The sequence below is a fragment of the Aptenodytes patagonicus genome, chromosome 19, assembly GCF_965638725.1.
Source record: "Aptenodytes patagonicus chromosome 19, bAptPat1.pri.cur, whole genome shotgun sequence".
NCBI lineage: Eukaryota > Metazoa > Chordata > Aves > Sphenisciformes > Spheniscidae > Aptenodytes > Aptenodytes patagonicus.
This window is the reverse complement of record NC_134967.1, coordinates 5,338,757-5,363,334: the sequence shown is the minus strand read 5'-3', so window position 1 is coordinate 5,363,334 and position 24,578 is coordinate 5,338,757. Positions and strand designations below refer to the sequence as shown.

The 24,578-nt window shown below is 38.3% G+C and overlaps 1 protein-coding gene across 5 annotated transcripts in view; it reads right to left on the bottom strand.

Annotated features, from left to right (window-relative positions):
* The window catches only part of RERE (arginine-glutamic acid dipeptide repeats), a 256,830-nt gene that overhangs the window by 75,133 nt on the left and 157,119 nt on the right, over positions 1-24,578 (bottom strand). For all 5 annotated transcript variants that reach the window (XM_076356292.1, XM_076356295.1, XM_076356294.1 and 2 more), the window contains one exon: positions 8,862-8,960. In XM_076356292.1, coding sequence (XP_076212407.1) covers positions 8,862-8,960 — 99 coding nt within the window. The remainder of the gene's footprint in view (positions 1-8,861; positions 8,961-24,578) is intronic.

Sequence of the window (24,578 nt, the reverse complement as noted above, 5' to 3'; positions counted from 1 at the left end):
AATGCTAGGAAGTGTAAGTGATCTCCATTTTTAAGATGCCCTTGAAAATGAGATGAAAAACATGGTTTCAACAATCAACTGCTGTCGTATTTATTAATCTTTCAAGCAGCAGATTCTTTTCCCTTGGCAACAGGGAACTATGTGTACGCACTTCTGTCTCCCTATTACAAACCTTTTTCTAGAAAACAAAACAAAACACCAGCTTCTGAAAGCACCTACAAATTATTTAGTTTATGCTGGAGTTAAACTTTGAGTTTAGAGTTTAGCTTCCGTCCCCACACAGAAATAGCCTTCTAAGCTGTGGCAACTGGCCAGTGTAAATATTTGTTGTATTATTTTTCGGGATCAGCAATATGGTAAGTGCTTAAAAGATAAAAATATTCCGCATGAAGGCAGAAAGACGATGAATCAAGAAACATATGGCGGTTAAACAAAGCAAATAAAAAAATGATATTGTTAAGAAAAGACTAACTTATCTGGCAGCTGTGAAAAGATCAAGATTAGCGAACGCAGTGAAATCACCCATTTTGAAGCCAAGGTCACTGACAGGATTTATAGATTTATCCCTGAAGGCAGCCTTTGCTGAACATGAAATGCCGAAATATTTTTTTTTTTTTAATCTACTTCCCCCACCCCATTTGGGCTATCTCATTTGCTGGAGGCTTTTAAAATTCATTCCTTTTCACAGCTGGTTAAACAATGGAATCTTTCTGCAAACTAAAAGGACAAAATTGATTGCCCTACACAAACTTTTCTGCACGTATAATTGATTTTTAATTCACTGTCTTATTTCCAAAAGGACTTGACAATAAACCCAGTGCTGTATGTGCAATATTGATCCCTTTAAACAAGGACTTGGATCAAAGACTGACGCAAGTTAATCACAACCAAAAAGATTGTTATCTTTTGTCTAGAAACCTGTGTTTAAACTGAATTCACCTTTTCTAGCCATATTACACCTTATATTTTCTAGCTATACTGCACCTTCTAATTTTGTAAACCCATCAACTGCTAAGTAACTAATTTTATGCAACTTTTAAATAATAACTTTTTTCCCCAAGCAGAATAATTTCATCCTTCATCGGTTACTTTTTACTGTGAGGACTGATGGTTCTTCTACACTTTAAGTTCTTAGAATAAGCTACAGCAAGACTGTACATTCCCACTCTTTCTTAAAATAAAGGTCCTACTAGACCATGGCAATTTGTGTTTGGTGGGGTTTATCTCAATGCTCAGTTAATTTTCAACTGTTACTGATTAACACACTTGCAAATGGCATCTGATGGCTTGATTTCTAAAGCCCAGAAAATGTTAATTTAGTAGGAACTGCCACTCTACTATGAAGCTGTAATGTTTACTTTTTGTGGATAAAAAAAAATTAAAACTAAGCAGTAACTGATATCTTAACCTTCTAAGCCCACTCAATTACTCAAATGCAGCCCCACAATGCCAGCCTCCTTTTCAAATATCCCTTGATGACTTCCCCCCCCCCGAATATTCCAGAGGCTCTGTTTCAATTTTGCCATTAATTACATTTTCTATAGCTGCCACATGAACAGTAAATAAATTTCATGGTATTTTTGCCCCAGTAAGCAGCTCTGTCTTCCAGCATATCTGAAAAGCCTGGTTTCAAAGGAGTGAGCAATGAAAACAATGTTTTCACGAGCAGATACTCCAAAAAGGGCAGATGAGAGACATCTGAAGATGATTCTAGGCAAAGAAGGCAAGCAAATAAGTACATGTATTTTGCATAAGTAATTTCTTGACCAGCTACACTGGATTACAAATACTTGCAAACATGTTAGGAAATTAGTTTGCTGTATATCTTGTCATTTTTGGCAGAAGGATCTCCACTTGCATTTTATGACAAATGAGCTTTAAGCTGAAGCCAGTTGTGGATATTTTAAAATTTATGACTTGTAAATCCATGTACATGGCCAATTAAGGTTTATCGCCAGCAAGGATTAACTATCCCTGCACATAAATTTAAGAGGTTGTTTGAATCTAGGTTGTTTACCTCAACTACTCTACATCAAAAACAATGTAAAATATTTAAAGAGCAGCATATTTCACGATAAAAGCTAGTTATCAAGGACGTCACGGTGTGTCATTGACAGTTCTGCATGGAGATGCACAAGTAAAATAAAAAAACCCCCCACCTTCTTCCTAAGGAAGACTTAACAATTACTTTTTGAGAATTTAACATCTCTGAAAAGAAAGTGTAGAAAGAAAAAGGAGGAAGTGTCCGAGAAATAATGTAAAACTACTGTTTCACCCAGACTCTCTTCAACTTTGGAAGAGACAGCCCTGAATTTCCAAGGTGGTTCAATTAGCCTTGCCAGTGTTCTTCATAATCAACATCTGAATGCTAATTAGGAGAACAATTCCATGCAGCAAAAGCATCCCTGTGCAATAAACTGCAACACAGCAGCAGTGAACTCTGCCTTTAGCTAGCATGCATAAGTAAACAGAATTAATAACTACCCAAGTGTGGACGGGTGACTTAATCTGTTTCGATTAGATGCAGCTCAGCCTGAGGCCTTTGTGTTATTTAAAATGTGTTCATCATGTTTAATTAAAAACCTAATAAACTAGAGGTTCTTTTAGTTCTGATTTGTATTTCTCTCTTCTGTAAGCCATATTGATTTTCTTCGTACTTTTGATAAAAAGACAGAAAAAAGCACATTCTGAATAAAGGGACAAAAATGTAAGATCAAATCAGCAGGATTGTTACGCAAAGAACAGTCAGAACTAGACTGTTTCCTTCACTGTTTCCAATACATGAGGCATACCAGAACTGAAAACCATTCCATTAAATTAACAAAACTTAAGATGAACATTGTATCCTTTGTAAATGATAGCCATTTGATAGGTTATGTATCTGAAATGGAAGTGTGTACAACAAGCTCATTTTTGGACCCGGAGCAAGCATAGGGTCAGAATTGTACTGAACATCACTGAAAGTGTAAAAGCCATTTTGCAGAGAAGATTTTGTCCCAAGACAGGTGGAAATTCTGTAAGGACAATTTTTCTAGTGAAATATTTCCACTGAAACCACGCCAGGAAATATGGGTGTTCAATTTAACCTAAGCTGAAAGAAGCTAATGATCATAGTTCCAGATTTGGAATCTGTGGAAAGTAAGGCAGCATATCATCAGGGCAAGCACCAGAGTTTAAATATAGGCACGCAGTTTCAGGTTTGTTGTACTTATTCCCCATAGACCACAAACTCGGTCTGCATGTTTCAAAATACAATTTCAATGTCAGCTTTGAAATTTTTCCAGCTGGAGAAGACAATTTGACCAGCACCATTCCATTCTTATTAGGGATTTCTGATCGCTTGCATCAAAAATGCCTGTACTCTGTCAAAGATTAAAAGAGACATTTTTAGAGGTGACCATGAGATGCAGAGTAGAGCTCACTTCTCTTTCACTCTGACAATCCCTTGCTGAGTTTGAGTGAAGCATCTTTGTTTTCTCAGTGCATTGAAAGCAAGACAAATACTAACTACATCTTGCCTGTGCTACAACCTACTGTTGCACATGGAATGACACACACAGTGTTATAGAGACTGGGTGCCACCAGGGCTTCGGGAGACTAGGAAAGATGGCTGAAGAAAAAGAAAGGAGAGAAGTGGTTACTCTGTAATCTCACATTAGTGAAAGATATCACATGGAACACATGCCTGATGGCTAAGTCAGTCCCCCTTTCCCAGCTACACTGACCTTGCTCTAGCAGCGAGCATCATGCCACATGTCAGACACGGCATTCAATGGTAGGAAGCTTGCAAGAGGGCACTGCCGCCAGCTGTATCAAAACAGAGGACTTGCTCCATGGCTTCTTCCCAAATAACGCATCTCCTCTGAACTGCACTGCTTTCTATTTGAAACTGCAGCCTAACACCAACAAGATTTGACCAGGTGACCCTGCTGAATGTCGGTCTATAGGGTGCATGCTTAGAAAGTGCTTAAATATGGCATTACATATGACAATTTCTCAACAAATTTGTCCACAGAAGTAAATTCATGAGCATTACAAGAGAAACCACCCCACCCCCAAGTCATTGCTGGAAATTGCTGTTGTCAGGTGTAGCACAAGCCTTTATAAACAGGAAACAGCTGCTGCTAGAGCTGCATGTAGATGCATCAGTAAAGAAGTTTCTTTAGCCACTTTTATTAGGCAAGAGTGGAAGACCTGTTTTCACAGTATGCCTCTGAATTTACATACTGGAATAAAAAAGGTTTAAAAATAGCCATAGGTTTAGAAACACAAGGGAGACAACAAACCTCCGTCTTCATATTTACAGAGCCTTCCATTTAATTCAATCACTGGCAAATTTTATCCTCTGTTTAATTTGATCTAAACCTCTGTAACCACATAATCAGTAGTAAAAATAACATAGCTTCCATCCTTTATTTTAATCAGTTCTGATCACTGCAAAGCAGGTCTTACTTGACAGTTTGGTCACAGGCAACAAAGCTGTTTTAATTAACAAGAAAGGCTTTATCTTTGGGCAACAGATAGTCCACAGAAATAGTTAAAAGCTTTATAAATAAATAAATTTTCAATAGATTTGAGTTACTCACACAGTCTTATATCACAAATACTACTGAATACTACAGAGACCTGTGCTGGACCCAGCGTTGCTATCACGCGCACAACAGAATCGACTACATTAATCATCCAGCGCACTGGAAATGGACTCGGTCAAAATGCTTGTGCAAGTAATAGACCAACCAACTTACAGAGGATTTTTGACTTAGGGAAGTGTAAAGTTTTAAGAATTAGTTTTGTACTAAGTCAGTTCTTTCCGTGCATCAATGTGACTACACTTCTGCTTCAGTTGCTTTTGCCACCTGCCCAATTACTTGACATTGCCCCAATGCTCCTTTCCCTCTGCTCTCCGTTCCCCGCCCAGCCGAACAACCTTACATCTTCCCTGCGACAGAACTTTTCTGATGCTCATCTTAAAAATGTGGCAGAAAATTAACTTAAGAATAACAAAAGGGGGAGTGTGACTTCTTTGGGGGTCCAGATGCATGGCAGGGGGCAGAATATGATTATAGCATTTAGAAAGGCAGGAATGGAAAAACTGAGGCAACAAAAGCCATGATCTACATTATTTCAACTGGCCACACGCCACAGAGCCTTTCTCAGTTAAGGAGGTTAACTAGCCAAAGCTTTCTACCTGGTGTGGTATCTGCTCATTTATCCAAGTTGTAAAAATTAAGTAAGTAGGTATTTGCTGGGCCACAAGAAGAGATTAATTCTAAGTCCAGCACAAACAGGGACATGGTTTGGACCGGGGTCTTCCTCTTCCCTTAGAAGTGTGTCTCTTGGATTATTAGCCAGCCACATTACTAGAGGCTTCCTCCTGCTCATCAAAAGCCATCATGAGATAGGGGGGACAACGACATGCACTTACAAGGTTCTCACCAAAATTTGTTTTGGCAAGACTTTGGGTTTGACACGTCAGTGTTTCCTGAAGATTACTTTGTTGTGGAGTTCCTATGCAGCTCTAGCACCCTCTGTATCACGCAGAAAGAGTTTTCCTCGGTTTCACAGAACCAACAATAGGAAACTTCTCTTGCAAGTCTCAGAAATGCTCAGAAGTGCAGTACAGCTGCTTTAATCTGGAGTTTTCTACAAACTGCCAGGGACAAACATGCTATGATGTTGCGCAGGTGGAGCTTAGCTGTCTATAAATACGAGCACAGTTTGATCTTTGGCTCTGCTGAGGCTGGAGGGCTGCCAAATGTTTCTGGAAACTTGGATGGAACAGAACAAGAACAAATATGATAAAATGAGCTGAGACTGACAATGATTTATAGAGTCAATGATCATTATTCTGTACTCACAGAGTTTGCACTTTTGGAGTAATGTTTCACTTTTCAATAAACTTTGCTTTTTCTTATTCGTAAGGCTCTATTCTCTTACCATTTAATGTGGACCGCTCATCAAAAAACCCTGAGCTGCAGCAGCTATGGCATTCACAGCATAGTGCAGCTGATGGAAAAAAAAAAAACAAGGAGACTGAAAAAAATCTACACAGAAAAAGAGGTGTTGGTACTGTGCAATTTAACCATGAATGTGGGAAAGAATGTATGCAGAGAAAACAGAGGTTAAAACAATATGAATACAAACTTACTAAACACAGGGCAGAGCACTAGAAGTATTTGTTTGACTGTCAGTTCCCTAAACAAAACTCCCTTTCACGACAAGATAGCTGTAAAACTTATCAGGGAACTGTGTTCTAGGCTTTTCACTCATCCTCTCCTCCGCTTTGCTACTGGGGTTAGCACATGATCCTCTTTCGCTCTACGACTTCAGGCAGCCTCCTTACCACAAAGGTTCTTTGTTGGATTTCAGAATAAGCCTATGTTAATACAGGTTTATACGGCCTGGCCTACCCCTAATCTAGCTCTTGCAAAAAGGTTTACGTAAGGACAGAGCAAGCACACATAACTCATTGGAATAACTCCCTGAAAGACTTTCAGAGAAACTAGAGCTTAAAAAAAAAAAAGCCTCTCCAGCCACTGTCTGAATAATTAAAAAAATGCTAAGAGACCACAAAAGTTTCACCCGTTATTAATCAGTTCTATTTTATAGCATCATTGCAACTTTATTAGTAGCTTAACAAGACCACAAAATTTTTATTTTTATTTTCTTCTTCCAATACTTTACCAATTAACTAACTAGCTTAAAAATTCATTCATTCAAAGGAAAAAAAAAAACCAAAACCCTTTTGTCACTTTTACATAAGCAATGCTGTCTTGCGCTGTATCAGATTTTTTTCATTTATATACCTGGTAAGTATACATGACAAGCTGAATTTCTATCCCTGTTTATTCCAATATGGTACATAAGAGAAGCAGCTTTTCCAACAGTGAAAGGTAAAAACCATAAGCGAGTCTGAAGTTCTTCTGTGATAAATATTTTATCATAACTAACTTCCAATCATCTGATTTTCTATTTTAGTGCACGCTGCAGCCTAATTATTGAGCTAGGAAATACAACATTTTTCCGTTTTCACAAAACCAGACATGCCTAGTCAGCTTGCTAAAGAGATACTGGCTTCTTACATGTTACATTTCACATAAATCTATTCTGTTAAGCACAATCAACATCAGCATTAAAATGCAAAATATTTTTAGGATGTAATCCAAGTGAACTTGTTCAGCATTTCTCCTGGGTACTGAAAATACACAAGTTTCATGGTGGTGGGTTTTTTGGGGGGTTTTGTTTGTTTGGTTTTTTTTTTTTTTTTACATTCAAGTACTTGTGTGCTAGCTTAAGCTGCAAGGTCTGACAAACAAAGGGCTGTAATGCAGCAGCATTTGGATTCCAAATGCTGCCATAAAATGCATCTTGTGTTGAATACAATATTTAAGAATCTGTTTGTTTAAAAGGTGTCAGCAAAGTAAGAATCTATAATTTGCTCCCAACTTCACATCATTTGGTTCGGTTTACAACCCTACAGAAAACTGTTTAATAAGCACAGTTGCATTATATCGTATGTATGAAAATTAAGCCAGCAGAAACCTCACAATTGCAGCAATTAAGCTGCAGAATGAACCACAAGAAGCACCTTTGCTTCACTAATTCTCCCACAGATATCATCTCCCCCAAATTCTGGAAAAATACCCAGAAATAGAAAAAACGTGTTTTCAGACACATTTGAGTGTGAAGGGCTTTCCCAGCAGCACACCCTCTCTGTCGACTAGAGATTTACAAAGAGGTGTCTTTTGCAGATCAGAATTATTTTTTTCCACTAATCAGACCACAGAGCAGGATCTTTTAGTAGGCTAATAACAACAGTACAATTTCAATCCAAAGCCATATACACCAAAAACCTCAACCTCTGTCTGAAGGAAAGAATGACATGTTTACATGTTCCTTCTCTGCCTGCACTACAACCCCAAACCTAGAAAGACTAACCACCAGCATGTGCTGAAACAGCAGCCATATGGAAGAACCAGCACTGTGACTACTAATTGTGTAAGCTGATGAGACTTGCAGCGTACCAGGCTGTTAAAGTGTATGAGCCCAAATCTCTCAGCGATTCCAGGTCCGTAACTGCGAGGACACAATACTGCACTGCATAGTCACCGCATGCCCCAAATTCATCATGTCCATTACATTGGGAGCTACATATAAGATGGATGCACTGTTTTCAGTACAGTTTTGGAGCCTGACAATTTCTGCATACTTTAAAGTAAATGTGGATGACATGGCTAAATCCCAGCTTTCAGATAATCTATTTTTGGTCTGCTCTTTGTCAAAGATTCATCCATCAAGAACTATGCCAGTAAATACTTTCTAATATTCCGTATAAGGGGAAGAAGGGACTTAATCTCAAACTCTATTTAGGAGGAACACTGATATCCAACCTCCCATTAGCCAACTTGAGCTGACACTGTAAGCCTCCTCCAATACCAGCAGGAAAAAAAACAGGGACGATATACTTTGTATGCCTTTTACATCTTGTCCTACTCCAATTAATGAACGTGGCCAGCCTTCTTGGAGGTGACCATGAAAGTGAAATTTAGAGTCCAGAAGTTTTGCAGCTGTTCATTTACCCTATCATATCCTCTCAAAACCAATCACTTGATCTTCTCCTCTCTTATTCTACTACTAGGAAGGTATTTTCCCCAGTCTAATAAAGTTCTGTATATCGAACGAGGGCCCACTAACTCAGAATTGTTGAAAAATTTATCCTGTGCAGCAAGTTATTTGCCCCTCTTCTTTCCCATAAAGATAACCTCTTTAGGAAAGGAAAAAAAAAAAAAAAGAGAAAGAAAGAAAAAAGCAAGAGAAGCAACACGAACTATAAGGCTCAAGGGAATAATTCATTTCCCTACCACTTCATCTTCAGTCCAACACTTCTCAATCAGTTTTGGCACAGGTTTCTTCACCAAGCGCTGCAGGGCTTTTCCAGCATCATAGTTACTTTCATGTAGCTAAAAAATAAAGAAGACAAATAGATCATTGAATGGAATTAGCAGTGATCTGATATTGGAGGAAAACCGCTAAAGGGGGCCAACATGAGATGTTCTATGCCTGATTATTTTTACTGTTGATATATGAAGTGAAATTTAAACAACCTGAAGGGTAATTGGGGTTTTATTAGTAGAAGAAACAGCATTAAAACAAGTATATTTTCCCCTTCCTTCCTAAACTTCTCCCAGATAACATCTGAGCCCATAAAGCCCTGATGATTTTTTTGGTTAATTTAAAAAAATATGTTTTACATTAGAAATACCAAGGAAAATTTTAAAAAGCTCCAACAACATTTTTCAAAAGGAGTTGTATTTCATGCAGCACATTTTGTTCAGATTAGTAAAACCAACTGGAAAAACTAACATACAGGAGGGACTGCAAGTCATGGGATGTCAAGTTTACCTATCCAGAAAATTATTTTTATTTTTATTGCACTGCAAAGATCACCATGCTGTTGGAAAACAAGTATGGAAGAGAAACAAAACCTCTACAGATAGCTACAGGAGTACATAAAAGCAACTAGGTATGTCTAATTCAACATTACTGTTTCAGCTGGTCACAGCCTACAGCGTACCCTATTTTCTACCATAAATTTGGTATCTCTATGATCAAAAGCTGTCTGAAGTAGACATTTAAATCAGTGTGAGGTAGAAAAACAACTACGCTAAAAAAACCCACTCAACAACGAACCCATGAGAATCTCCAGCTCTTAACTCTTGACAGAAGACATTTAGCACACTGTAGATTTATAGCCTGTCCTATCTTCAAAGTACAGTGGGATTTTAAGAACTGAAGGACTAGTGAGGAGCCTGCTCTATGTCTTCTGAAAATTATCTCAAAGAAGAAGAAACGTTGCTGGGATGACAAAAAGTTAATTACCTTCCTACACCCAAAAGGGAGAACGGTTTGCATGCAAACTTCCCTACACAGACAAGAGGTAGTTTTTCCTAAACAACGTGCTAAGCAAACCGAAGCTTCAAAACTATCGATTAACATCACAGAATTTTAGACCCTCAAAAGCTTCTTTACAATAGGGACAACCAAAACATTATTCTGTACATTGATTATCACCTGCTTTTCCTTCTCATCCGGAATTTATCCTGAGCCATCTGCATCCCACTCTCTAGAAGCATCCATGCTGCTAGACCTGTGCTCTATCAGTCTCAGAAAACACTTCAACAGGTACTGTAATTCTTGATCTCTTCCCAAGACTGATGAACTGAACAGGGATCAAGATACAATTACTGAACAGTGACAAGATATTAACTACTTTGTCACTATTAATATAAAATTATAACAAAACCTGATTACAAGAGGGAAAAAATTCCTCATTTTTCTTACGTTAAAAGGCTCAAATTTTAGAACAGCATTCTGCTTCAAATAAAAATAGCAAGATTACTTTCTTACTGCTGCTCACTTTAGCTATTTACATCTCTCAACCAATTCATAAGCACCGCTTACGTACATTTGACAACGGTCAGACCCCTTCTACCGTAGGGCCACCACCTAACAATACTGGGTTTTCCTTATATCGCTTCTTTTTTGTGGTCTTAACTCAGACTGTAAGCTCTTTGGTGCACAAGAATGCCCTGCATTCATACTGCATCCAGTAGCATCATTCAGAAGCTTTTAAAAGCTCTAAGAAAATTACTCAAATTTACTTCTGTTAAGTAGGTCTGAGTGACTTCTACTAAGAATTCAAGGCAGACATCTGAATCAAGAGAGAAGGGAAGGGAAAAAACAAATCACTGGCCCTACAGAAATATTTTAGTGAGACTATGATAAAAATCAGTTCCCACTGAAAGCCAGCTTTGTACAGTTCTCCCAGTAAATAATCTATGCAAGGTTTGTGCACTGACTTTTGAAAGCCACCATACAACTTACAGAAGGAAGAAAGTCAAATGGCAGCTTAGATTGCTATGATGACATTTACAGCAAAATACAGACATGCATGAATATATATATATGTGTGTGTGTCTGTTATAACATATATATAATATGCTTCTTTAAAGCTGCAACACTGTTGAATCTAGGTTTCAGATGGGACAAGCCCGCTCTAGGAAAGCCAGCACGGCTCCAGAGCCATAGTACTTCTGCGAATGACAGGGCAGAATACTCAACAAGTCTTCAAGAGCTGCAGCAGAACCTGCCAAAAGCTGGGAAATGGAAAGCAAAGCTCTGCGCTCTGTATAGGACTCATGCAGCTGTGAAAAGAAAGCACATCTGTAAGACCTGGTACAAAGCAGTCTTCACTTTCACTTCCAGGCTTGTGTCAACTCAGGTTTTAAATAGCTTGTGCATCTATAAGTACCCTGCTTTTTTATAAAACAGGGTTCACTTTTTCAATAAAAATGATGCCATAAATGGACAGGGAATTTCAGAGAACAAAAAGTGCCCATTTTCACACAAGGCACTGTAGTCTATCATACGGGGGCACTTTATGAAATGGTGGATTTTGGATACCACATATCATGCCATGCCATCTTCCCATCTATTTTATTAGCATCTCAGTTTTCTGGTCATGAATGCCACAGAACAGATTGTGACAGTCTGTAAAGCCAATCCGCCTGCAGTACAAAGTGCCCTAGAAATTACTTTGTTTTCTTCAGTAAAGAAAACGTCCCTGCACATGAACCTCAAGGCTTTAAAAATAACAGCTAATTTATTCCATTTGCTGATGAAATTTCAGTTCCATATAGTTTTGAGCCTCCTTTGTAACACCTGAAGAGCCAAGTTTCCAGAAAACAATTTGACCAACAATTGTTACTAACCCCCTCAAGCAGGGGGTCTGAGGTCCAAAAAAGCAGAGGAGCAGGTTAGCTATAAAAGCAGAAGCGCACAGCCCTCTAGAAAATTAGGCCACTCAAGAGTCATACTGCATACCTCCTACTGACACGGATGAACATGTTACCAGCTGTGTTAAAGAAGAAATTAGTACATTATGGGTTATACATCACACAAATGGGCTCAAATCTTCTGTTATCAGTAGGAACAGATCTTGAACTCATGAAGGTGCTCTTCCACCTCCACCAAGTTACTGGGGCATCCAAAATTTATTTATACTTGAGAGACTTTCAAAGAAAGTAAAGAATTTCTAAAAATAAAAGGTCATTACTGGGCAAAGACCTCTGATCATTACCTGCAATATGTTTTTAGAACAAACAATAATGTTTCCTTAACTGGTGGCCTGAGCACTTTTTTTCCCCTTACCAACAACTAAAATAACAAGAGCATACAGGGTGCTACCGCAGTAAAACAAGCGCTTGACTACTATAATGGGAACAAGAAAGCAAGCTAAGCCGGAGTGGTTTTCTATTCATTTTCAGCTTTCTATATGGCACCTACAGGGGAGTTACAGATACTCTGTGCAATAATTATATCTGCCTTTGCAGACTAACCATAGAAAACAATGCTTCAGCTTCCAAAAAATAATTTCCTCCCCAGCCCCCCTTCTTCAGCTACCTGATCTCTGCAAGCTACTGCTAAGAGATGCATTAACACATCAGAGCCATCAACAGCACCTCACGCTGCTGTACGTCAGGGAGATGCATTACCTGAGATCACTTAGTAGAAACCATTGCTTTCAAACCTGTCTCCCCAGGTGAAATTTCCTAATGTGCAACGGAACAATGGCTTGTAAATCTGCCTCTGTTGACTACATCAGTGTCAGCTCCCATGACTGCACCTCCATGCAAGCGAAACAATGATCTCGGTCCATCTTAGATAAGCCACAAGTCAAATGATAAGAGTAGAAAGAAGTAGACTTGCAGTGCTAGTGCTCAATGCCAGTACTCAAACAACACTACCGACTTCAAACTTTTTTTTAACGTGTTTTTTTAAGAATTCCTGTGGTATGCAATACCTACTTAAAAGCATGAAAATAAGATGTTGTCGTTTCTACTGGGTACACAGTAATTTTTCCTCCTTGTTTGCACTCCAGCACTGGGAACACATCCATCTTAAAGAAAAAAGGACTGTTTGTTTTGCCAGCTCACCTTACAAATGCTTTTTTCTGTGCATGCCACCACCTAAAAGATTTTTCACTTAGGAAATTGACAGTGTTGAAGAGAATAGTGCTTCTGTTTCTTTTCCCTCTTTGCTCCCTCCCAAAACGTGCAGTAATGCCAAAGCCTCTTTGTAACTTGGAGGGCATCTTTATTTTGCCTCAAGGACAACACGTGTTTTTCCCTGGCAGCCCTATTGCCCAAGCAGTTCATCTGCAAAAAAGTCAGACAAGCCCAGAAAGAATGGACTGGTCTAAGAGGCAACTACTCTGGTTACTGAAAAATAGAAGAGTATACAGGCCATCAGAACTGTCCCAAATCAACAACAGAAAAAATGAACATTAACTTTTGACCAAGTAATTACATTAATAACAATCACAAAACCCATAAGCACAAGACAGTGAAAGAAGAGTCATACAACAGAGAAGAGACAGATGTGAAAAAAAGAGACCTGACACAGGTTTAGAGTCTCCTGAAAAATGTTACTTTTAGCAAGCGGGAAAAAAAAGCTTTTATAAATGCCAGGAGTAGGATAATGCAGCAAAAAGGACAAATATTTTTTTATAAGTGCCAGAGTTAAATTTACGTGTTTCAATCTGGCTCATTCTCTGCTTATTACTTTTGGTCATTTAATATATATAAGCACTTTATTGGCAAGCAACTCAAACATAAATAATAGCTAATGATGACTGCCTATGGTTTCATTAACTTCTGGTTGAACTTTTCAAGGTATTGCTACAAACACTAGATTACTATCCTGTCATCTAGAGAATCACCATTTTTAGCATTAACTCTGCCATCTAAATTTTGAACCACCGTGACATTATGTATGCATACAACTGCAACAAAAGGAATCAACACAAGTGTACTTATACTTTGAAACAGAAAATACAGGAACTTCTGCATCACTGGACAGGATTTTAGATTAAAGAAAAATTCTGCATGTGCACGTGTCCAAAAACCCCATTTATATTACAACAGTCATTAAACAACGCTAGATCACAGGCAAGCCTTATTACCATAAAGTCTGCACATTAGCACAAGGTTTCAAGTTTCTACTACAGCTTCTCAGCAGAGCTGCCATTTTCTGTCTGCGTGATGTTGCAGATAAATTCTCCTTTTGGCATGGCTCAGCTGTCAGGCACCTCTGTTCTGTAATGAACCCATGAATTACATCTTGCAGCTCTGACATCTCTGGTCTTGCTCATCAAAATATTGTTCTTCAGTTGTAATTTATAACTTAATTTAAATGTCCCTTTTACTGTGACCTTTTTAGAACAGAATGGCATTGCATCTGGCAGCTTCTACTTCAGCAAGGCATCCTTTTGCAATTACAGTCATTATGATCTCCGTTGAAAAGCCCATCTGAGTTACGCTGCATTCATGCTACAATATTAAATAATTGCAGTCCATTAAGAACACTGTTAGATTCCAGAGTCTTTTTCTCTAAGGAAGAATTGCTACTATACAGTGAGAAATTAGTACTGAACTACTTTGAAATCTACCCAGAAAAGCCAATAAAAGCAGAAGGGATTGTTCAGCCAGAACACACTTTTGTAGGGATGCAGCCACGTCCAGCCTTTATAGGACAGCACTGGAATTCAGGAGTTCTCCAGGTTCAAGTGCTGGCTCTTCCACTGAATGATCACTGGTCATGGACAAATCACGTCACTTGTCAGGGCACAAAGATATAAAGCCTGACCTGCCAAACGTGAACTAGATACTACCAATATTGCAAGAGCATTTTAAGACTCAAGTAATACAGATGTGTCAAAAGAAATTTTTCACTTCTGCCAAGCAAGATACTTCAGTGGAATTGTAAAAGAAGATGGTATTTGCCTGCCACTGCACTAGTGATATTTACATAACATCCCTATTTAAGCACCAGTTATTTTAATCTATGCAGGCTTAAGAACATTGTAATTATTAATGAGTGATTTGCTCCTCTCACTGAAGGGGACAATGCTCAAGATACCCAGTAGCTCTCTGTAAAACTGTAGCATGTTTAAGAGGGCAGAAAATAAACAGGTGGGAGAAGGAAAAAGACAACAAGGAAAATGAAAAGCAGAACGAGAATTATTGCCATGTGGCTTGAGTAGCTACGTCTTTTGGTGTACTCACTCTAATCCAAGCACCTAATTTAATAGAAAACGTAGTTCAGGCCACTTCTTTCAGTAGCAGAGCTGACAAATTTCAGTTTGATGCAGATACTCTTTATAGCTACAGACATCTTACCCTACTATCAAATGGAATATGCTTCATAGCAAATATATCTCATTAGGTGAAACAGCAAAATCTGTTTTCAGATTTGCAGCATTCTTTAAAGTGCTCATCCTCCAAAATGGCAAGATTTGATTTTTATCAACCATGTCTGATACTCAACAAGACACTAGCCCCAAACGCCCTTTAATTCCAGGAATTTCCTTCCCCCCTCCTCTTTGAAACTCTACCTCCTCCCCACCTGCTGCAACGCACCAAACAATCTGGATCAGAGGAAAAAAAAAAAATATATACTGCCCTCTCAGACAACAAAACTACTTTGCTGAGCTCCCTCTGGTGCCCAAGGACAACGGAACCTTGAACCAATCAAGAACCTAAACTATCCAACAAAAAGACTGCCCAACAATCATGTTTTGCCAACGTGCTGTCACAGCTCACTGGGAAGTTTTGATTTATAACTAGTTGACACAGCTTGGCCTGCAACAGAATTTGAAACCAACAAAAAAAAGAAGGTGACAGAAATCAGTAAGCTACTTCAAGAGAAAATTACTACTAGCTCTGTTTTTTTAAATATCTGATTTGTGGTATTGGAGAACTTGAAAAAATAGAAATCAGTCCCCATTGCTTTGGGGGGGGAAGCAACTTCCATCTCTTCCCCCCCAGTTCTAATCCATTTTAAGCGTCTAAATAACTCTCATTGCTACAAAGTGGTCTAGATGCTAATGATGGAAATTAAAAAGCCAGATACTTGTGTTACATCCACTTTTCACACACTGGTACTGCCAGGGCTCTGCCAAACAGCTGAAAATACAGTTGCAAAATACAGAACAGTAGAGGGAGCTAGCTGTGCCAACTGTTTTTGTGGGTCAACACAACAGGCATGGCTCGTGCTCCACAAGCATCCAGGGCAAGAACTTGCCAAATACCTGCAAAACTTGCAACAGCATTTAAAAAAAAAAGAAAACTTTTAAAAAAATATGAATATTTTACATATTCCAAAACAATTTTAAAAAGTAACCATGGCAGTAATTTTTGACCCTTTTTTTCTGCCCGTTTCAACAGTTTCTCCAGAAAGGCTTCCTGACTCGTCTTACAAATAGTGCTGAAGTTTTTCCCCTAAGAGCAAGGATAAGGATGAATGAAAATTCAAAGTGGCAAAATTGTCTTACGCACTAGAAGTGGCTTCATTTTCCAACATGCCCAGGCAGAGAGTGATGGCCCCTGCAGTGCTATGCTACCTCATCTGAACCATGAGAGTAGCTGTTAATTAAGACTCATCCAAAAGGAAAACTAGTAATAATAAGAAATGCTAACATATATTTAAATAATTTTTTATGCTTTCAACCTTGTCTGTAGTTAATGAACAAGAAAATCTGGTCTAAGGGCAAGTTAAAACAGGGAGTAATTTGTCTGGGTGACATCTTACTTAGAACTGAATTTCCTTAAACCAATATTACACTGTCATGTTTGTCACTCATAATGACATGTTCCATGTAACAGTGTGTTATAAGAAGTCAGAACAACGCTATTAGTAAAGAGAGATTTATACAATATTAGCATACAATTGTTTTGTCTTTCTTCCATGTAGTAGTATGCAAGCTTAAGTGGTGGTATTTTCTTACCATATGAGGATAAATAGAGTTGCTGGCTTTTTGATTTCCCCAGCAAAAACAACACGCACATCAAAATGACCAAAAACCTGAGATCTGCTCTTACGCACTGAGTTTGCACACTGTCATTTCCAATTTCTTTTCTAGGGTCTGCTCTTTTATATAACTGATGCTCACACTTACTCTTGAATCGGAACAATGGGTAAGGCAGAACACCGAGAATTATTCTGGAACTTTTTTAAAACTGAGAACAAAGAAATAATTTAACTCCTTCTTGACCTGGATTCTCTGAGAAAAGAGCTGCAGAAACTCTGAACAGCAGGCATAGGTCAAAAGCAGCAAAGGATAAAACAGGTCATGAGTTTCTGGCTTTGTATTAGTATGGAGCACAAAGAGAATCTTAAAACAGATCCGATACTAAATCAGAGCTCTGGAGGACAGCAGCCAAGAAATGGGAGGAAGGGCAGGGAAGAAACTACACCAAGATTTACCCCAGCTCTTACTCCACAGTACTTGCCAGCAGTAGCAACTATGCTTATGCTCAATATTCACCATGTTACAATCTTTCCATGGATTGTCAGAGCTAGGGCATCAGCTTTCTACCACAGAGCATGACAAACTTTCTGAGCTTATTTTTTTCCAAATCTATTTGTCAGCCATTTCTGCTCTCTGAAATCACTGTTGTAGTATTGAACGCTTCTTTTGATAGTTCTAATCTGCAGGGCTTGCCAGCTCCAATCCTTGTAACAGGCACTCATCGCGTTAAGACATTTGAAAATCAATTCTTCCAGCCTTTGCATACCTGAATTCTAGATATGGCAACTTCCTAACATCCTCGAAAGTTATTGCCTACTCTTCTGTTGAAGACGAAGCCATGACTTCAGTGAAGTTTTAACGTTACCTTTATGGTGCAAAGTGAGCTGATGACAGGGGAAGAACCCCTTGCTGCTCCTCCTCCTCCCTACATACAGCTCAGCCTCAATCAGCTTCTGCAATGCTTCCTAATACAGTACTCTGTACTGGGACACCAGTAACTCTCACACTTTCTTTTAACGATACCATCACAAGCAACAGCTCTCATTTCTTTAGAGAAAGTGAACAGCTCTGAGCAACAGAGGTGAACGCAGAGGTTTTGCTTGTGTGCCACAACCAGCTAGGTGTAGAAACAGACCCAGGCTTCTGCCTAAAATGAACGTGATATTAAGGCACACAGGAGGCGGTACCAGCTCACTCGGATTGTTTCACTTAGCTCTATTTCTTGCATTATGAATGAAGGCACGTTCAAAGTGCTAAGGGATCCAATACAGCTGCAATTACCACCAGCCTAACAGAAATGTGGGGTTTTAAAATGAAAAGGTCTTTCTCCTACCTGTTAACTTTGAAAAGGACATCCTTAAGTTTTAGCTAAGGGCAAGCCACCACAAATCTTTCCACTGGAAGAATGACTTGAGATGTTCCTACCTCCTCAGTTGTACTGATTCAACTATTCCATAGCCGTCCTACGCACTGCACATGTGAAATGATGTTACTTTAGAGTATCCCACAAGTGGTGCATGCTTTATTTTGAAAAATGAACAAAACCACGAAAGCACCACTTTGGAGGTCACATTTAAGTTTTCATAACCAGAATACTGTCAAAAAGCCACGAAACGCTTCTCTCTATTTACAAGATGCCTTTGCAGATCCTTAATAAGTCTACAACAATCATGCCAAAATGCTCCTATACAATTCCCACAGTAGACAAAGTTATGAGGGTGGGATAAGAAAAGGAAGAAAAACACTGAGGGAAACACCTGTGAAAACAATAACAGTTATTCATATGAAGACATACTAATAAAACTTTGGCTATTGTGTGTATGTAGCAAGCTATGTAACAAGCTTCCATAAGGTCCTTCTGTGTATCGTGTTTAAAGAACTACCACTCTGATAGAAGCGCATGTAAATATTTGTTTTCCATCTCAAAAAAACCCCACAACACACAATGGAGCAGGAGACGTACTGCTTGCTAAGTTTGCATGTTACTTTCTCACATGTACAAAACCAGGTTTCAAAATGATTGACCTTCAACTGACTTGCCTATAAGCTCTCTACCATTTAAGAGTTTACAGCATTTCTAACAAATGCCACAAAAAGGGACTACTAATGATGTATTAGTGGAAATTAACCTGGAGGAAGTTACAGACTCACAGTACAGTTATCACTTCTGAATTTAAATTGCAGAAGTGATTTACATGGCTCTGGATATTAAGAGAAGGGCTCATCCTATTACATTTGAAGGCAAGAACTCCTTTAGCTTCCTAAGGAGCAAGACAAAAATTACTCCAGTGATCCATATGCCATTGAAATGAGCCTTCCCAGGGCTGAAGTGTAATTTTAAAACTTGGCCCTTAAGATCACGTCTGTAAGTTTTCTGGTATTCTTTGTTAATCTGATCTTTAATTCTTCCTGATCTGAGAGTTAATAAAGGCAAAACTCAATGTCATTTCTGCTTTTAAGAACATTTAAACTACCTTCTATTACTGTTTTTCCCAGGGCAATACTGAACTGCATGGGAAAAACTTAACCTGAGTTGTCTGACGCTGCACAATCCAATAATCTGCTTAAATGTTCCGGCACTGTATGTTAGCTTAAAAGTATGGACGTGGACAAGAAAGATGTTCTCCGTAACAAGCACTAGGATCATACCTCTGAGAAGTTCGGTCCCGCAACGAAGGAACACTCAAGTATTGAATTTCCTATGTGTAAGAGGAGTTTTGCAAAACATAGTGCCAGAATTGAAGTGTCTACAGGAACGCAGGAGAACAAGGACACACAAAGAAATAAATAAGAATACAGTTCCACCTGCTTGTCTGAACACGCTTGAATTTGATCCTGCCACAGAACTTAAGTGCAGGGTTGTCTTTATTTTCATTTGAAAACTGGAACTCCTCCTGCCCATGCTCCACCGTAAGTGTTACAGATGGCCCAGGTTACCCACCTTTGCATGTGTTACAGAAGAAATTTATCCACAAATGAAACATATTGGCACCACAATTGGCCATTTTAAAAAAAATACTTCCACAAGACTTTTTTCTTCCTTCTACACAAGAGAACAAAACAGGGTGCCAGATGCTTTTCCACACTGAACATTAGAGTGGGCGATGCACTTGCAAGAATACTAAGCAAAATAAGGTAGTTAATTAAACTAGCCCGACTTGGAAAGGGAATGAATTCTAAGGTTTTCAACTGATTTCCAAATTTCAATTAGCTTGGAACAGACAAAAACACCAAAACCAAACCAACCCACCAACTGGCTGATTAAGTCCTGGCTCTCCTGCGTGATTTTCTTAACTAAGGATCTCCACAGGTATCTTGTAAATATAGTGTTTTGAGGGACTTTTTGATGGTATTCTGATTACTAAGAAGTGATGCCTATCCACACTCAAAGCCCTAAAGCACTAAAAAGGCAAAGTGAACTGCTACTGAGTATTAATTATAAAACTTTCACATCAACCATGCTGGCTCTCAGAATGCAATGATGTTGTCCACAGTGACCCAAAACAAGGTTTGGGAGTAACCCAAATTAGCATTTCCATTTCCCATTTCACTTATTAGGAAGAGTTCTGCGTCAAAGCAATGTGGTTCTCCTGTTCACAAGACAGGAGGAACTCGGTAGCTATAAAAAAATTAAAATGTTTCCGTCACCTACGATTTCACCAATAAAAATGGCTTCATGCATTATGGTTCAATTATGAAACTGGAAAAATAAAAATGTACCGAATATGCATGTTTTCGTTTCACATGACTAATATTTTAAGGTCTAATGCATCAAACGGCCTTTGTTAATGAATATTTAAACAAAGCACAAAAACCAGCTAGTTTTAGAAAGCCAGCCAAGTTCAGCTACCTGTTCTATGGTACTGTAACAAAAAAGCCCCTCTCTATCTAAAAATACCATGGTGAAAGACTTTCAGGAACTAACGTGTCCTCCTCTGTACCTCTCAGTGTGACAGCCAACACTCATCAGGAAGGCAACAAACTCCAAATGAAAACTTTATTTCCTTCCTAAGGGTTACAATGACAAATGGGGCATCAAATCCCAATAGCCAAACAAAGGAGCAGGAGTTGAAATTTACCTGGAACATTAAGTGAATAATTATTTCAATGAGCTGATATATATGTTGCATTGTACCTTCCACGATCTTCATTTCTATCTGGTATAATTAACGATAAATCCTTCTGGGGGCTACAGTGTCTGTTATTACATAAATAAAATACTAGCAAAAGAGCTTGTCAAGACTGATTTATATGAAGTGCTGCTCTGAAGTTTATTGGATTTCCATAATAAGAAATCATACCATATCAATTTTTTTTACATTAATCTTCTGGGTTGCATATGATCATTTCAAAACAAAAACACAACTTAGGGCAGGGTAAGATTCTCACCAATTATTTATCAGATAAATCTGATACGTTTTAAATAGATGGTGAACCGAAAAAGGGCACCATTTTGTCAGGACAACAAATTACCTATCTAAACTGTTTTAAGTTAGTCAGAAAAGTAGGCTCTCAGAAATAAGTCAAAGTTTCTTAAAATATCCCACCTGACAGAAACTATCGTTCACAAGAAAACACTTCTCTAGAAAAATTCAAAGTGAACAGGGAAAGCACCTTCACTGGTTTCTAAAAATTGCGATGAGCAGTATTAGTACACAGAGTAGATTTTTGAAGCATGAATAAACCAAACATCATAGAAGCCTAAGGACCTTTCAAGAGTCATTAAGGTCAAACCTTGCAGACTCTATTTTCTTGGAAGTCTGTGTTCAGGCAGACTATTTAATGGGAACTACACTGTGTCAACACAGGGTTGAAAACTAGCCCAGAGAGGAACAGAGGACTTGCACCCCAATACCTACAAGAGAGAAACTTCAGCAAAGCTGAAGTTAACGAGATGATTACAAGAACACCACAGGGTAAGTCTTACCGCTGTACATTAAGATGTCATATTGGGGGGAAGGGGAAGTCACAACAACAGCAGTCAAAAATTTTACACACAAACAAGGTTCTTAAGAGGATAAATTAAGAGTTTGTCTAGTGCTTTCATTTCAGAAGTGTGAAACCCTCCCCCATTCAGAAAATGAATCAGCAGTGACTTTCTAAAATAGATGTGCACTAGAAATACAAAGAGAAAAGAATCAGAAAGGCAGAAACAAAATATTTTGGGACTAATCTAAGTCTCAGAAGCAAGAAGTCTACTAGTGCAACTACAGGCTCCTTAGACTCCCAAGCAATTAAAGGGGGTAATTAAAGTAGATAGCGAAGCAGTGAAGTTAAACGTATTTTCTACATTAGTCTTTTATTATAGATGACAAGGGAAAAGAAATTCCAATTCCAAAAGCTCTTTGATGATTACTGGCCTTAACAGAGATTTGAGTCTCTAAGACGGGTGTTAGGGAACAACTTAGAAAACTCTAGAGTGGTAAGCCACCCAAACCAGATGGCATCCACCCCAAGAGAAAGGAAGTAAAATGTAAAACAGGCAAGAAACTGAAGTGGATGTGCGATACAGACTTAACTGCAATTCTTATCAAGCAGTATAAAAATCTTTAACACACTGGCTATCTTTAGGAAAGGAACCAAAGGACTAAGATTTATACATTCACCTCAGTTCTGAAGCGCACTGTGAAGCAACACTTGACTTTGCAGATGTAAAAGTCAGAACAAGGAAGCATTTAATTTGGGTACAGAATTTGATCCTGGATTTCAGCTGATTACACATGCAAGTGTGTAGACTATATTTAAACAATTTTGCAGAATAAGAATGAAAGTTCTGTTGCTGTTTATTTAATAAGTATTACAGAGGCACATTTTAGATCTTAATCCTATTTTACTCCTGTCTCTTGCAGGAAACAAGACAAAAATTGATGCACTCTATGAAACACGTAATCAAATAGACGCAGAAATAAAACAAAAACTGATGCGAGTGGTTTTTGGTTACATAACTAACATTTTTCATGTTAAGAATACAAGCATTTTAACTTTAGTGTAGATATCGTTATACATACCTAATCGTGGACTTGACCAGTTACAAACCAGTTCTACAACTTACACAGATTGAGCTTCTTTTTAACGTTCTGAAGTATTTAAAAGCTTCGTGTAATGAGATGCTTTACTGACAGTAAAGAATCAGTTAAGCATATTTAATGTGATTAATTTGATAAAGTCAGTTCCACTCACTTTAATAAAACAACCAAATAACAATATGGTTAGGATACTTCCTCTAAACAAACAGATAATCAGTTCTCTGTTGCAGTAATTATCACTCAGTTTCTGATGTGTATCACAACCATCTACAAGCTTTTAAGAATTTTAAAAATAAATGGTTAAAAACGATGCAACTGTAAATAATTAAAGCATAGCAAGCAGAGGCAGACATAATATTGTGGTCATTAGCTGGTATTTAACATTAGCCAATTTGCAGGAGTACAACATACTAACTTGGTTTTTGTTGGTATCACTAGTTTTATTTTTTGCTGAATGAAAACAAATTACTTGAGCCTCACGCGCTGTGAACAAAGTAATGTATGAGTCGCTGTAGATAGTTACGGTGCTGGACACTGAGGCAGAATATGCTTAAAACTACTTTTAGGAAAGGAGATCTTTAAAAATTAAATCTGAAGCTCCACGCTGCATCCTCCCCTTGGCAGTTTCACAAAAAACATGCTCAGCTGAAGTTGCTCCCAGCTTCCAGTCCTACCAGCTGTACGTGGGGTCTGTACATTTCTGTTGTGATTGCCCCAAAACATTTTAACAGATTTAGCTAGAAACTCATTCAGCAAATGGTACATCCTATCCTTTCCACAGCTTTCACAAGTGCATGTGATTAGAATGTAGCCAATAACCATGAAAATGACAGGACAGAACTCAACTGTTCATACCTCCAAGATACATTTTATGGATAATAGGTGACATAAAAAGAGGAAGAATGGAAATTGTTTGTTGGTAGAGTCAGCAGATCTGTCTATGTGTTTCTTTAGAGTAACATATGACCAGTTACACATAATTCCTTTTATTATATTTCAGGAAGGAAACAATGAAGACATAACAAAGGTCAGCTTAGAGTCACTACGACCACAATTCTCCAAAAGCTGCAGATAGGGCTCTGGGGAAACAAACAACTATAGATTTCACTGTGTTACAAAAAAATATGGAATGACAGACAAGTTTCTTCAGCTTGATCTTAAAATACCATTTCATGATTTACTGATGTTAGTGCCCCCCCCCCCCCCAACAGTTAATTGTTGTGGCTGCACTGAAACTGTGTGAGCATCTCAACATACATTCACATCCATATAACTAATCAGTAATGCTTTACTTACACACATTATGTTTATGCAAGAGATAACTGGACATACATGCATCCAAATATAAATTATTATGAAGACTGGATCACGAGTGGAACAAATTCCAGACAGTCATTACCACATACATGACACTACACAACTGATGGCATTATCAATTTTCCTTCTAGGAAACAACTATTGTTTTCCTACAGCTAGAAGCTAGCTGGACTGAATGAAAGGACCAATAACCAGGTAAGGTATCAGCTGAGTAAGTAACAATTCCAGCTGGTGTACTTGACCTGAGCAGCTTCCCATACAGAACATTCACTAGCTGTCATCTTAAAGGCACCACCCAAAAGTTGATCACTGAAGTTCTGTAGGTTAGCTTTTTGAAAACTAGTTGGTATTTGAAAGGAAGTTAT